This window comes from Coptis chinensis, chromosome 5, assembly GCF_015680905.1.
Source record: "Coptis chinensis isolate HL-2020 chromosome 5, ASM1568090v1, whole genome shotgun sequence".
Taxonomy (NCBI): domain Eukaryota; kingdom Viridiplantae; phylum Streptophyta; class Magnoliopsida; order Ranunculales; family Ranunculaceae; genus Coptis; species Coptis chinensis.
The window spans coordinates 91201400-91216930 of NC_141460.1; the positions used below are offsets into that span (position 1 = coordinate 91201400).

General features: G+C 36.7%; 1 protein-coding gene across 2 annotated transcripts; it reads right to left on the reverse strand.

Moving 5' to 3' along the window:
* Positions 1–504: 504 nt before the first annotated feature.
* On the reverse strand, positions 505–14701 carry LOC147500013 (uncharacterized). Of its 2 annotated transcripts, XM_086561740.1 has the most exons (8): positions 14527–14701; positions 11785–11886; positions 9512–9683; positions 9227–9358; positions 4778–4913; positions 4350–4502; positions 4157–4233; positions 505–767 (listed from the first exon to the last, which is right to left on the reverse strand). In XM_086561740.1, the coding sequence occupies exons 3-8, from the start codon at positions 9652–9654 to the stop codon at positions 731–733; spliced, it is 678 nt and encodes a 225-aa protein (XP_086417866.1). In that variant the 5' UTR covers positions 9655–9683; positions 11785–11886; positions 14527–14701; the 3' UTR covers positions 505–730. The 2 variants fall into 2 exon arrangements, with proteins under 2 accessions (XP_086417866.1, XP_086417865.1); XM_086561739.1 differs by lacking the exons at positions 505–767; positions 14527–14701 and adding an exon at positions 12870–12903 and having other exon boundaries at positions 774–4233.
* Positions 14702–15531: the final 830 nt, after the last annotated feature.

Here is a 15531-nt window from a genome sequence, read left to right on the forward strand (position 1 = left end):
TAGATTTAAATTATACTGAATGTATGCTTTTGTAGTATCATTGCTTCTAAAGACGAATTTTCACTGCACTGAGTCCAGATTTAATAGCAAGATTGATGTTGCTTGAGCTAGTTCTGAAGTATATAAATGGAAAACCAAATTGAGGATTACCCATCGTTTTGATCAGTCATTGATAGATTTGCTCAAATTTATTAAATCCCTAAGCTTTATGGTAATCCACGAGGAGATCCAAAAATCCAATGTATAAATCTTACTTCCAAATTTCAGTTTGAGGCAATTCCATTGTAATCATTAAATCATACAACTTGGATGCAGTAACTAGCCTAACTAGTTTACAGTCAATTAAGTTTTTATCTGCAGTTAGCTTAAGACACTTGGATTTACATACAATCTTGGTTTTTACACCAGGTTTAGCATACGTACACCTTATATTCAGACCAAAGGCCCAACACAGAACAATTTTTAGGAAGACATCTGGGATATATAACAATCAGTTCCACGATATGTAAACATAAAATTGTAAACTACGGACTTTAAGTAAATGTCAGAAACAAGATTATGAACTAAGTTACAAAAGCTGTTGCTGAAGTCCCACAAACAAAATAAGACATTCATATACTTGAGGAATTCCAACTGAAAGTCTGGATCCTAACTGAACTTGCATCACTCAAACTTTCTCGGAGAGTATGACCAAAACAGCCTTCATCTTACAACCTGAGCAGTATCATCTTCACTGAGTTGCAGTGGTGGATTTCATTCTAGCTTCCCTGTGAAATGTACATGAGAGAGAACAAGAGAGTAAAAAAAAATATAGAAATCAATGCTGAAGCTTAGACATTATATACGCAAAACGACATTCTCTTGGTGTATGTTCAATTCTTCAGAATCAAATCTCCAAGGTTGAACAAATACAAAGCAACCAAGAACACATCGTTGGAGACAAAATACTGATTATAGAATGACCTATTGTTTGGCTGTATAATGCTTATATACCAAGGGATGTAACTCATCCATTTCTAAATTGTAAAAAAAAATGTAATACTAGGCATATAATTGGAGCCATATTTTCAACACCCACACACACAATAACTATCCTCCATTGGGGTTTACGATGCTGCATAATGCATGTGGCGTGCACCAATAACTACCCTAACCACCATGCATGCTTTCACACAGTAGTAACATATACGGATTAGAAAATGTCTGACATGGGATCATTGTACTAAGTGATTGTATATAGATCTGAACTGAAATGCATGGCAGAGATCCCGGTTTCTAGGATCCAGTTGCAGACCGACAGCGAAAGCCAAGGCTGCTGCATCAAACTTCCGCATCACTCATGTAAAAAAAGAGTGAAGAACGAATTGTCAAGGATACATACATTCAAAACTTTATGAACCAAATAAATAAATAAAAAAGAATGTTAGACAGAGATATGAGGAATGGAACCACCAAGCCACTATATACAAAGTTTTGACTGAACGACTTTACCTGTAAATCTTTAATATATTTATTGGTATACCACTAAGGGATGGTCTGACATTTGGATTGAAACAGACTCTGAAGCAACAGTACAGGCTTTTGGATCGTCACAGCTGCCATGGGCCTTTATGCACAGATGGAAACATGTCCAAAATATGCTACAGAAGTTTGTCATCACTTCAATTTGGAGAGAAGCAAACTTCTCTGCTGATGTTGCTGCTAGAAAGGGAGTCACACTTACAGACAACATGGGAAGAACATATCTCGGTAGACCTTCATGGGTTACTGATGTAGAACATTAGTCGAGTCTGTCAGTGTCATAAGTGTGCGCCTATGTTCCCTCTATATGTTATGGGCGTGAGCCCCTTAGTTGAGTCCAAGCCCATGGTTCGAGTCTATTAGTTAGTTAGACACATGTCGTGTTACTATTGGTTTATGCTTTCTAGGCTTACTTTAAATAACGGGCTTGTAGTTAGGGTTTCAGTAGTTGTGTTTATGTATGTGATTTGTGATTGAGAGATTCAATAAAAGAGTGATTTTTAGGTCCTCTTTTAATTGTGTTTCAATTAAAATGTAGATTCAATTAAACTGAAGCTTCTGCCAGTAAGATCTACATTATTTGGTATCGGAGCAAATTAATTTCAGGGGTTACTATTCACGGTACTGTTAACCGAAACACTGTTCATCAGGCACTATTCACTATGCCACTGTTCACGGCAATTTTTTTTTTTCTCTAAAAGTCAATTTTTTTTGTGTTGTTATGATGAATCACAAAGCAACTCGAGGTCGTCCTCCATCCATAGATACTCGCATGTCTCGTTTAGAAGAAAGCATGAAAAACATGACATAGATGTTCCAGAACCTGATGGAAGCAAAGTTTCCAGTCCAAAGAAAGGTGCAACAACCACTTCCACCACCACAGAATAATAGTTCAATGGCTAGTACTGATGATGCATTTCAGGTTGATGGTTCAATCCCTCTTCTGAACCTTTTTGCGCCTACAGATCCAGAAAACAACAGAGAGAACAGAGTTGGCATGAAAGATAACACCAACAGGGAACCTCCTCTCAATGAGAAACGTGAGGGTGTACCCCTCAATGATGGCGCCGCTCGGCTGCCGGCAGGTGTTGAAGCCCCCCTATTGGGCGCTCCACCAATCTTTGATAAATATGAAGACGAGTCTTTTTTTGATAAGTACGAAGATCTGATTTGGGAAAATTTTGTGACTCACTTTGACAAATGAAGTGATTTGTTTTTCAAAAAAGCACGATTGCAGATTTGGATTTCCTTAAAGAAAGTCACATATGTTGGTGAAGTTACAAACTTTCAAGATGAGTCATTGGTACCAAAAAATTTTGGTGCATCTTCTGGTTATTATTTTCATAATTTGTGTGCAAGAACATGTTGTGGGTTACTGATTTTAAACCAGGGAAACTGCTATAAAGGAAAAATTCATGGTCAGATTCCTTTCAGCTGGGGTATTGGCCGATTTTCTAAAACTTGTGGACGTGGTTCTCTTTACCTAAAGTTTTTGTTGATTAGAAATTCGATGACGAATTTTTTTTGGTTGGGGAGAGTGATGTAGAACATTAGTCGAGTCTGTCAGTGTCATAGGTGTGCGCCTATATTCCCTCTACATGTTATGGGCGTGAGCCCCTTAGTTGAGTCCAAGCCCATGGTTCGAGTCCATTAGTTAGTTGGACACATGTCGTGTTCCTATTGGTTTATGCTTTCTAAGTTTACTTTAAAAAACGGGCTTGTAGTTAGGGTTTCAGTAGTTGTGTTTATGTGTGTGATTTGTCATTGAGAGATTCAATAAAAGAGTGATTTTTAGGTCGTCTTTTGATTATGTTTCAATTAAAGTGTAGATTCAATTAAATTGAAGCTTCCACCAGTAAGATCTACATTAGTTACAAGATAGGAGCATCCTGCTAGTACCTACTATAGATTTAGATAGTGCTTTGCACTTTTCTGAATCTTTGTAAAGACCTAGTGCTGATTCTGAGTGAGATGTGAACTTGTCACAATCCACTCACACCATTTTTTTGTTCTTTTTTTCCTTTTAATACAATCGAACGAGCTTACCCAGCAAAAACAAAATATTGGTATACCAAATCCAACCTAAGAAGTAAGAAATAAGAACAAAATTCCAGTATACACACACTACACCTGCCAACCAAATATACATAATTCCAGTATACACACACTACACCTGCCCTGTAGTGAGCCTTATTTGGCCAGTATATTACGCAAGTCATGGCATCTTGTAAAGCATTGTTCCCATTTTTCTGATGGGCATAACAAAGACTCACTATTGGATAGTAAAGTTGCAATGAGAGGGTCTTTTAATATAGCCTAAAAAAAAATAGACGCGAGTATGAGATGGAAGAGGAAGAAAAACACAACCTAAGTCAGATAACTAAAAGGTGGAATTTTGAATACAACAAGCTTATGACTAAAATGAGCTTCTAACACAATACTTTGGACCACGAATGTGCTGGTTATCAAGCCCTACACTGATAATGAGTTCGGGCATATCCAAGTAGCAGTACTCTAATGAGTGACAATAACAAATTTAGGCATGCCTTAACTGTAACAGAAGTGAATTCGTTTGGTTATTATATTCCCTGAACAGCGCTTTAGAGGTTGTTGGAAATATAACATGCGAGGATACCTTTGTGTACCAAAAAATTGCTGCAACATAGCAGCATCTTCTCCCTTTGATTTTGCCTTGGCTACCACGAGCTCCCACTACAGGAATGAAATGTTTCATACAAAAAAACAAATAAAGCAAAACATTGTAAATCATGTCAAGACCAATTCCACTGCAAAAACATTGACAAATATGCACAATTATACCAAATTACCTGGATTTTTGCTTCTTCAGAACGTACTTGCCTCATTATTACACCAATGCTCCAGTCTGGATAAGAGGTCATTGGTGAAGTCATAGCAAAAAGAATACGGACAACTTCAGGATGACCTACAGAAGCCGCAACTTCTATAGGTGCATGCCCTTCCTACAATTAATAACTACATTTAGCTAATAAATATGACCCAGCCAACATTTTTATCTAACATTCATGTAAAGGTACACCTATCTTTGATTCAATTTCTTTATATAGTAGTGACTGTTGAGCAAATCGAATTTAACATCACTAGCTGTATGTACTTCTCAAAGTTCAGCAACAAAAGTAAATCACTACAAAGGAACGGCGTAGTATCTTTCTTGTTGTTGCCAGTAAATTATGAATACATCATAAGAGAGAGAGAGAGAGAGAGAGGTATAACTCACCTCATCAGTCACATTTGGATCCACTCCATGTTTTAACAAGCATTTGACCATTTCTACTTCTCCATTAGCAGCTGCGATTTCTGAAGGTGTGTAACTAGAGACATGACCATATATATATATTGGGGTCGACACCAGCCTATATAAATGTTATACGTATTAGGCACGAATAATTATGAAGCATAAAACTTTATGTATACCTATAGCAAGGCTTTGTATGGACAGGACTAGAAGTGGATAACTTTCTTACCTCAAGCAAAAGTTCCACACATGGCAAGGACTTCATAGTAATAGATGTAAGAAGGGAAGTGTAAAGAGTTAAAGACTATGAAAGGATAAATTGGGCTGCCAAAAAAAAAGAATAAAACAAATCATTTCAGAAAAGACACACCTGATACTAATTGATAGAGGAGGAAAAGAACCAGAAGAAATACATAACAAAGTATAAAATAGTCATCGGACTAGATTCGTGAAGTAGGTATGACAACCTGCATCATTTCTACAGGTACAAGACTAAATAATGCACATAGAAGAACCATACTGCACATCCATTTATTCCCTACTCAAACTACAAGAACATAAACAAATCATTATGCTTTTTTACCTACGAAGCAAAATTCCTCCCTTCTCTAGCTGATCTTTCAGTTGAGACTAAGTCATCCAAATAAGTTGCAGATCACTGGACTCCAATAATAAATAGCCAATGTTATAAACACAATTCACCCTCATCGGCCTCCTCAACTCTTGTATGTACTCTTGTATTATTAATTTGTATTATTATGTTGAATAGTTAAAGTAATATATTCAGTATTCCATTTTAAGGGAAAATGCATTTAAGTGCTTTTTCTTTAACAAAATTCCATGTGACTCATACGCATCCAGATGCTAAGTGGTCGGATATTGGTTTATGTAATGTGGTAAACCATTAGTTACTAAACTTCCGAAAGTCGCAAACACCTTTGTCTCCAAAACCATTACAGAATTCTTGCTAGTTATGCAAAGTTTACTTGCTATCTGCAAACATTTACTACCCATTCAAAAAACTGAACCAAGCTTACATCAGCATTGCGACTCAACAAAAGTTTAACAGCTTCATGCTTCCCGTTGTGTACTGCCCTTTGCAAGGGAGTTCCCACACACAAAGGGAATTCACAGTAGCACCTTTTGAAAGTAACAAGTGGAGTAACTTCATGTGTCCTGCAATTACATAAAACACGTCTGAAACTGCAAATGATAAATATGAAAAAAAGAATCATAATACTCAAAACCAAACAAGAGTGGATTTCTTTTAATTTTCTGGGTATAATCACAAATAAATTGATATTTTCATCAACCTTTGATAGATGTAGTTTGGAAGTTATTTGGAATTACAATGGCAGGGTGCAGCCTACATTAAGGTTATGTGCATTCTCTTCATATTCACAATTTAAGCCTTGTCTAATAGCTTGGGCTTTCTTAATAAAAAGATAAATGCTTCAAAACTGTCAGTAGATCAAACTTCATAAGTTGTGCTCAAAGTGCACTAACTGTAAACTCAAGATGTTAAAAAAAATATAGAGATTGATAGAGCTCTAAATTTTGACATAAACAAAAATACGGCTTCGAGATCATAACAAATAGTTATCAGGGAATTTGCATAGTCTTATAAGGTTACTTGGTCATCCTTTTTATTTGACATTTGCTTTTGGATTTGGTGGCATCAAACCTCTTATTGTATTAGGCTGTTATAGAGATAAAAATGTGTAAAAGACACAATCAGGAAATGTTGAAAAGGAGGGAGTGAAACAATCCATGCTCACATTTTTTGCGTTTCTTCCTCTATATTCTTTCATCAGAAAGACGAATCTTCCAAAAAAAACTAAAATTCTGAGAAAGTGTTCGCCCAATACGCTATTGCCTTTGTGTTATTGATAGCATACAATCCTAACATCCAACATCATCATCCAAATGGTGCATATCGTAATATATACAAGTATATCTATCTTCACAGATTCACTCAGTTCGTGTCTTTAGTCCATACATTTTCACCAAATGGAAGTTCAAATTAAGTAAGCAATCAAGCAATATCATATTAATGGTCTCATTTCATTAGTTTATTCTACTCCTTGTCCTTTATTTTTTTGAGTGTTTCCCTTTTATCCAACCACTGAACTGAGTTCACATCAACCAAAAATCCTTTATAGACATGAAGACCATACAAAAAGCAAAAGCACACCATGCGTACATGATTGAGCAATAACTCTACATAATATACTCAAAAACACATTGAATTATCTTTTTATAGATTGATTGAAATGTAAACGCAACAAAGAGTTGTACCTATTTCTGCCGCATAATGCAAAGGAATGAAACCAGAATCATCCGCAGTATTAGGATTAGCACCCCTTTTCAGTAGATAAACAGCAATGCCCAAATGCCTTCCTGAAGTTGCACTGTGTAATAGGGTTTCACCTGTAATAATAAACCAAATCAACAATACACCGTCATGACTTTACCTTTCATTCTTCTTTTGGAATACGTATCAGACAATTGTTGTTTTTCAGTGCTCATTTCACCCGAAAATACATAGACTCAAGCTTAAGTATCATGGACCTTTGTTATCTGGGTGAACTAGTGTTACCCCCATCTAGTGGGGGGAATCGGGTTGACCGAATTTTTTTTTTGGTGTATTTGGGGGGAGACCCTAATTTCCCATCTAGTGGGGGAATCCTAATTGGCTCATCTAGTAGGGTAACACTACTTCACCCAGATAACAAAGGTCCACCGATTTTTTTTTGTGTGTATTTGGGGGGAGACCCTAATTTCCCATCTAGTGGCGGAATCCTAATTGGCTCATCTAGTAGGGGGTAATATTGGTTAACCCTTGTTATCTTTGATATCAAGTTTCAAATCATTGATCAAGTACTTGCAAATATCAGCGTTTCCCTCTGCAGCAGTAAGATGAAGAGCCAACTCACCTTTTGGATTCTTAATACTGGCAACTGTTGTTGCTATTCCCATTTCCTTTCCAACATCAAGTCCCGCAGCTAAGTTCACTCCAAAGAAATAAATAAATAAAAATAGGTTATATAAGATAATACTCATAAGTTTGAGAAACGCAAATGTAGAGAAATTAAGAGTGAAGCTGAGACAACGTAGATTTCCATTGGAAGCAGCTTTTGTAGTATTAGCTTTTGTAGTTGTACCTAACAAATGAAAAAATAGAGAAATCAGGAATGATCAAGGACAACTTGAATATGAAACAAATAAAGGGTTTGGATGTCTGCAAAGTAAAACAAACCAGAAGAAGTTGTTGTTGCTTTGTGATACGGATTTGATTATGCTTTGTGGGTGCACAACTTCCACTAAAATTTATTGCAGTAGACACGACAAACAGATGATCAAATTGAAACCCTCAACCATTGCTGTGCTCTTGTTTTCGAACTATTCAGCGTGAAACACACAGAAGGTTCCAAACTTCCAACTGAAATTTTGATTTTTGACTTATTCAGAATTTCAGAACCTTCACAATTGATGCTTCTGCTTGACAACAAGTCCACAACCTACCTGGTATAAAGGCAAAGGGACCAGATCATTCCCGCCAAGGTTCCTATTCAAACTAGGAGTGCTTTTACTTTACTGTAGCCACGAAATTGGCCTTTGGCAAAACAGTCTACTAGAAAGATTTAGAAAATCCTTAGTTAAGCGAGAAAGAAAAGAGAGACCCAGATATACGGAACTCGATCTCTAATGTACCTATATATCTTGATGTAAAATAATATGAGGAACAGTAAACATTCACAAAAACGTTATTATAAAACCATTAGAGTATTAGACCAAAGCAAAGAGCATTTCCAAAAAGGGAAACTGTAAAATGTAAGCCAAGCTTCCATAGAAGCACTGTGTTATATTAACAACGTTATGAGCTGCAGAGTACAGAATAGCGTCCAAACCAAGTAGTAAAGATATGTGCACATGTACTCATGAAATCTCATATTCAAACAGCCAACAGATTTGTCTTCTACGGAAACACAGACATTCAGAACTAGCGTGTACTACTATACATTGTTCACGTTGCAAGCTGAACCATATCAATGTATCATACTATCATTATCCTCATTCACCTTCATGGCTTTGATTCTAGCTTCAACAGCTTCCCTGCCACAAGAAACAGATGAACAAAATGAAATAAAGCTCATGCTTTCTCTGTCACCAAATGAGGTACGTAGGTCGTTTTAAATCCCAAACTTTATAAACTCTTTACATATCCAACTCCAACAAAAGACAAGAAGATACATGCCGGGTGCCCACATATATTACATTTTCTTTTGGCAAATGCATGGCTGTAAGAACTAAGAAGCATGGGAGAAGTCTCCCTTCACAAAAAGGAAGAAAACTTTTAATATAGAGTTAATTGTTCATAACATCATGAGGTCAACCATTACCAAAATTTACATTTAATACAGAATTTACCTTGAAAATATCACAGGATGGCAGCAAAGATTGTTGAGCAGAGTGAGCATCCCTGTAGGCACAATAGTACTCGTCATTTCCATGATCTTTGTCCACAGCTTTGCGGTACGCAGGGACAGCTTTATCAAGTCTCTGCAGATCAAGGAGCAAATAGTTAGTGGATCACCTTCCAAATGCCATTGTATGGACACTAAGGACATAAAACTGAAAATAAATTATCAACTGAACAATGGAAAAGAATGTTCATCATAGAGAGTACAGAAATAACACAAAGAATTCACATACCTCCAGTATATTCCACGCTGCACCTTCCCTGTAATATGCCTCTGGCCATTCAGGGGTTTCAGCATTACGCAAGCCTGGGCATCACTTAAAGCACGCTCTCCTTCTTTCAAATGAGCCCAGCAAAGGCTCCTATTGGATGGCATAGTTGCATCAAGGGGATTTTCAATATGGCCTACAGGAAACACAGTTAACAACAAAAGGAGAAAAGGAGTTAAAAATAATAAAGTCTATGCATAACTGAATGAATGCAATATGAACACCAAGAAAGTAACTAGTTGAGTAGTTGAGAGCTAGATGGAAAACATATCACCAACATGCAGAATTAACATTTAGCAGGAAAAAAGAAAAGAAACAGAAAATAAAAAGTTGTGTGTGTGTGTACACAAGAAAGAGGATAAACTAGTGGTGTTCCACTCTACCCTAACAAGTTATAACTATGATTGAATCAGCTGGGCTTTCTATAGAGGACATGCGAACTGATATACAGGATAAACTAGTCAGGTGTCCTGACCTAACTGGCAAGTTTTCTACAGCATCAGCTCATGAACAAATCAGAATGAAGAAGCCCAAAATCAGCTGGCACATAGCCATTTGGTGCAAGTACATACTACATTACTACATACACCCTAAGGTATCAGCTATATCCCAGAAACAGCAGCATGGATGTACCGCAACAGATTACATGATCAAGAGAAGGGTCTTAGGCTGGCTGCTGGCATCTAAGTTTGTTGTGTGTGGTGAAAACGAAGAAAACTTGCACCACCTTCTTTGGGAGGGCAGATTCACAAGGTCTGTTTCGAACTGGTTGGGGGGTAATTTCAAGTTCAAGCTTGATTTCCACATGTTGAGATATGCTCTTAAGCTCTCCCAGTGAAACAGACCACTAACTTTGGGAGCAGCTGTTGTTGGCACCATTAAACAAAATGTATTTGCAGCAGGAAAACTCTCTGAAGCTATTTCCTACAGATGCAAGCATGAAGATGAGATCTCAGTTCTTGGGGCATTAGTTCTAGATATGCTCAGCCCAAACCACCTTTTCAGGGAACTTGGCTACCTTCCACAACCCAACAAGTAAAGATAAATACTTATGGTTGCAGGGAAAGGACTACGCTATGGAAATTTGCAACAAATCACCGGGCGGAATGTGTTGCTATTTTGGAAAGTGTTGAACATGCAGTGACTCATGGATGGCTACACTTATGGGTGGAGTCCGATGCTGCACAGCAGTCACTGCTTTCAAAACACAATCAGTACCTTGGAAGCTACAGGGCAGATGGAATTTTATCCAACAAAAGATGCAAACTATTTGCATTACCCACATTTGGAGGGAAGCAAATATATCTGCAGAGATTGCCGTTAATCTCAGTCCAGGATGGTCTAAATCAATCATTTTGTGTAACAAACGCTATTGATTTGTAAATTTTTCATTATTTTTAATATATATTTAAATTACTAACCAAATAAAAATAAAAATCTCATACTGTGTGCATTCATAAACAGAACTACAAACTGTAATGATACTCCACCCAGAAAAAAATACTAAGGCTGGGTGCAATGGCACCCCATTCCTTCAAAACTGGAGGGAGTGGCGGTGGTCATTGCCCCCCATCTCTATTTTACTCTCCATATATAGAGAGTGAAATGGAGGAATAGAGAGTGCATTCCACGCCACTTGAAGTGGAGTGGTTTGTAAAAACTCAAACGGCGCCACTTCAAGTGGCGTGGAATGCAATATGCAATTTCAAACCGCGCCATTTGAAGTGGAGTGGTTTGCAAAGTGTCCCCACCAGATAACATGGTAATTATGAGAACAGTGAATTACTACACTACCCCCACTATTTCTATTTTATTACGGATGTATCCTATTAGCTGAGGAAGAACAAAAATTTCGGTTAAAGGGCGCAGGGGCAGTTTCGTCTTTTACAAAATGCGGGTTTTCATTCTGCGCTGGTTGAAGTGGAGTGGAATGGTTTTTTTTTTTTTTTTTTATTTTCAAACCACGCCAGTTGAACTGGCGTAGGATGGTTCAAACCATTGCTTCGACCAAACCTACTCTCTATCCTCATACCACTGTGCTATTGAGGAATAGGGATAAAGGGTGGCTGACCATTGGACTCGGCCTAACTTATTGTATCTTATTTTATAAATATGGGCAACTGTGCACATTTAATATATGAGGTACAATACTGATTTGCAGATATAGATTTAGAACAAAACAAACAGTAAAATGACACCTAAGCAGAAGCTTCAAAGACAAAAACATGCTAGGTTACCTTAGTGTACCAAAATATCGCTGAAAGATAATCCTTGTTCCTGAGAGCTTCGTCACCCTTTAACTTCGCCTCCGCAAGGCTCCGGTTTACCTTGACCTCTCTCTGGAAGAAGTTAGATGTTTCATCAGCAAGTACAAGTGACTGTTTAGGAAAAAAGATTGCAAAGTCCAATTCATAAATCTTAAATGGGACTGGATGTACCAACATCAATACCTAATCATCTATTCACAAGTATGTGACAAGGTTTAGTGGGTGTTTGGTTCTCATTTTTTCAAAAAAGTATTTTTTCTTAAAAAACACTTTTATGAAAAAGTATTTATTCTAAAAACAGTTTTTCAATAAACATGTTTGGTTGTGACTTTTCTTAAAAGCTATTTTATCAAATCAAACTATGTTTTCGATATATTTTGGCATATCGTGGCATAAAACTAAAGTCTAAAACATCCCGGGAGTTCATTTGCCTTTAGCTCCAAAAGTGTTTCCTTCAAAGAAAAAAAATAGTTTTTAACTTAAAAACAAGTTTTACCTAATTATCATAAAACAAGTTTTTGGGACCAAAAAGTGTTTTTGGATGAAAAACTATTTTTTTTTTAAATAGAAACCAAACACATTTATTTTTTCAAAAAATGTTTTTTCACTAATAAACACTTTTTAGCAATAAATAAATAGGATCCAAACACCCCCTTAGTTTTATGTGATCTTGATGTAAAAACTTGTTCATTGATAAAATGGAAAAAACAAGGCCTCCATTGGAAAGGACTAGTCATCTAAATGAAAAAGACTACAGTGAAGGAACCTATGTCGGAATATACCCTTCCAAATTGACACTAGGATTTTTACTTTCTATGTCGGAGTATACCCTTCCAGAAAATGTAAGTTTAATTTAGAACCCTATATTCCAAGAACACACTTAGGGAGAAAAGTAAAAATTGAACTCTACAATTTACTTTTCTATCAGCAAAACAATGAAAGAAAAAAATAGGTACTTAATCCAAAAACATCCCTCCCCCTCGCACACACAATTCTTAATGTTAGGATAACCACCAACAAACTAACAAACTCAAACGATGTCTTAGTCCACTTACCATTTCTCGCAATGAATATATAGTTAATGTGGGATAGTGTTATAAAATCAAACATAGGTCCTTAGAAAACCACACCCCCACCCCCCACCCCCCAAATAATAATAATAAGATATTAATAAAAAAATAATAATAATAATATTTTTGTAAATGATAAAATAAGATATATTTATGCAATAAAAAAAAATGTAAACTGCACTCCAAGAGAAGACATCTAGCTAAGACAGCCAAACAGGCTGGCATCCCTTAGCCCACATCATTTTTCATTCCATCTTTTGCTCCCTTATAGCAAAGTATTATGGTGAACATTACATCCACGAAAACGCTGCATCAATAAATGAGTGCTTCTACAGCAACACACACTTTGAACACAATTTGTGAACACAAGTCGAGAGATCTTGATTTTCAGTACTTCTTTCTAAACGATGAAGTCCCATGAGTGCCACGTCATTGTGTTCACAATTTTCGGTTCATTTTGTGTGTTGCTAAAGACAAAAGCATATGCTTGACGTTTAGGATAATCCGATGCTTGGGATCTAGATTATTCATGTTAAACATCGCTCTCCTATTTTGTCCACCCAAAATAACCGCTCTGTAAGCGCGGGGGGGCAGCAATTCCCTAAAAAGCTTTTTATGCTCATAGGAAAGCACAGTTAACAATTCATCATTTCTCTCTTCCTTTGGGATCTCTCCTTGCTCCAGCATTTCACCTTCTATCATACACATGACACTACTTGTGGTTGAGATGGTTCCCTCATTCTTATCAGTGTAGGAGGTAAATTGCTATAGTGATTTGATGCTATCACACCACTTACTCCCGCCGAATCCCATTTCACTTGATCGTAGTGGGTTTCCAGATCAGATTTAAAGTCCCAAGTGAAGGGCAACTCTGAAACCGTAAAGAAAGCAGAGCTGACACGGCATCATGAAGGATACATGGTCCTTGCCATTCTTTAATTAACTACAAATACTTTTTTTTTTTTTTTTGGGTATAGAGGGGCATTTAAATCAGCCCTCCCCTATACATATAATATGAAACAAGGCAATAGACCGAATTTCAGTTAAAATTGCAAAGTTGTTAGGTAAACTCAAATAAAAATTGGATTAACTAATGTAAAATTTGAAATCCATGTCGAAAAGAAAAATCAATGATATATAATTGAACCATGCCAGACCCAAAGAAGATCTAAGAAGAAAAAACGCAATCACCCCGTAGGCGGCAAAGGAAAAGACCCAATTTTCAGGTTAATCTTTCATAACAAAGTGTGCTTCATCTCTATTGCAAGTTGGCCTTACCATTAAACATCACTATCCAACAGGGAAATTGAATATGAAAGGAGTCATACATGTACCAGGCTTTAGACACATTTAAATAATGGTGAGCAAGAGAGCCTCAAACAGATTGAACTGAGATGAACAAGGATTATGATTTAAAGTGATAATCTCCATTATATTTTAAAGTTTAATCCATACTTTTCAAGCTTGGAGCAACAGAAACCGAAAAGGCATATATTTTTGGCAAAAATATACAACCAAGTGCCATACTACATGCCATTTACCTACTTCACTGAGAAAGTACACACTACTTCTAAGTGTTTCCTAACGATATGTATTCATCATAAAAGATGATGTGTTGCCCATGTAATATGTAAATTCTTACCTTAACCAACAGATCTACGCAAGGTAGTGATTCTGCATCAACAGCTGCCGCAAGTGGTGTCTTCGTGAGGCTGAAGTACAAACTTGGCTGAAAACCATGAATTAAACTCAGAAAAATATAGAAAAAATATTGACATGTACAACAATGTTATCATCCTTATTGTTGGCGTCAATGTTTTGTGCAACTATTGGTATATTGCTAGTCATATGTGTTAGGAATATCTGACTTAATTATCTTTACTTCTTTCCAAACTATACAAAAATTCTTACTTCTTAATTAAATCCGTTGAGATACATCTTCTTAAGACAGATTTTCCCCCTCGCGCGGTGCTTGAAGGTTGATGGGAAACTGCCTATGAAATTCAAGACTTCAATTCTATAGCTTCGGCCGAACACAACATAGTATTTGTAGGGAGAAGAGAAGTCTGTGTGATGCGGTGTATTTTCTCTCAAATTCATCCACCAGAGTGGTGTCTTTTAGGTGACTCTTGGGAAAAAGTAAGCAACTCTTTGAAAAGTCACATGTTTTGAAAGGACACACCATTTCAAAGAATCGTTTTGAAACGATTGCCTATTTGAAAGGTTGCACCTTTTCGGCATGATGTATTTCGCTTTCAAACCGTTTGCACATTTCGAAAAGGTCGCGACTTTTTCGGCATAATGCACTCGTTTCAAACAAATGCATCATTTTGAAAAGGTTTTCTCACATTACGTCTTGTTTGAAAAACCCATTTCATCTTAAGTGGGGTAACTTGGGAGACAAAACTACTCATTCATATTTAAATGGATTTGAGCAAATCATTTTTCTAACAATCCCGCATGAATGAAAATTTGGCTTCTTCTATCATAAACATTGGATTTACGTTCTTTTACAAATGAAAAGATACCGCGACGTCGGTCAAGTAGCATGGGAGGCCTTGAACTTGCCTTAGTGAAAAAGATCCGGATTTAATTGGACGATCGGTAGACTTCAATTAATGTCCTTGAACCGTCACCGTTTGTATAA

Coding starts and splice junctions, on each gene's coding strand:
- LOC147500013 (XM_086561739.1), bottom strand. CDS start 9,654: ATGCCATCCAATAGGAGCCTTTGCTGGGCTCATTTGAAAGAAGGAGAG. Junction 9,359..9,511: donor CAGCGTGGAATATACTGGAG/GTATGTGAATTC, acceptor CTTGATCTGCAG/AGACTTGATAAAGCTGTCCC. Junction 4,234..4,349: donor CTGAAGAAGCAAAAATCCAG/GTAATTTGGTAT, acceptor TCATTCCTGTAG/TGGGAGCTCGTGGTAGCCAA.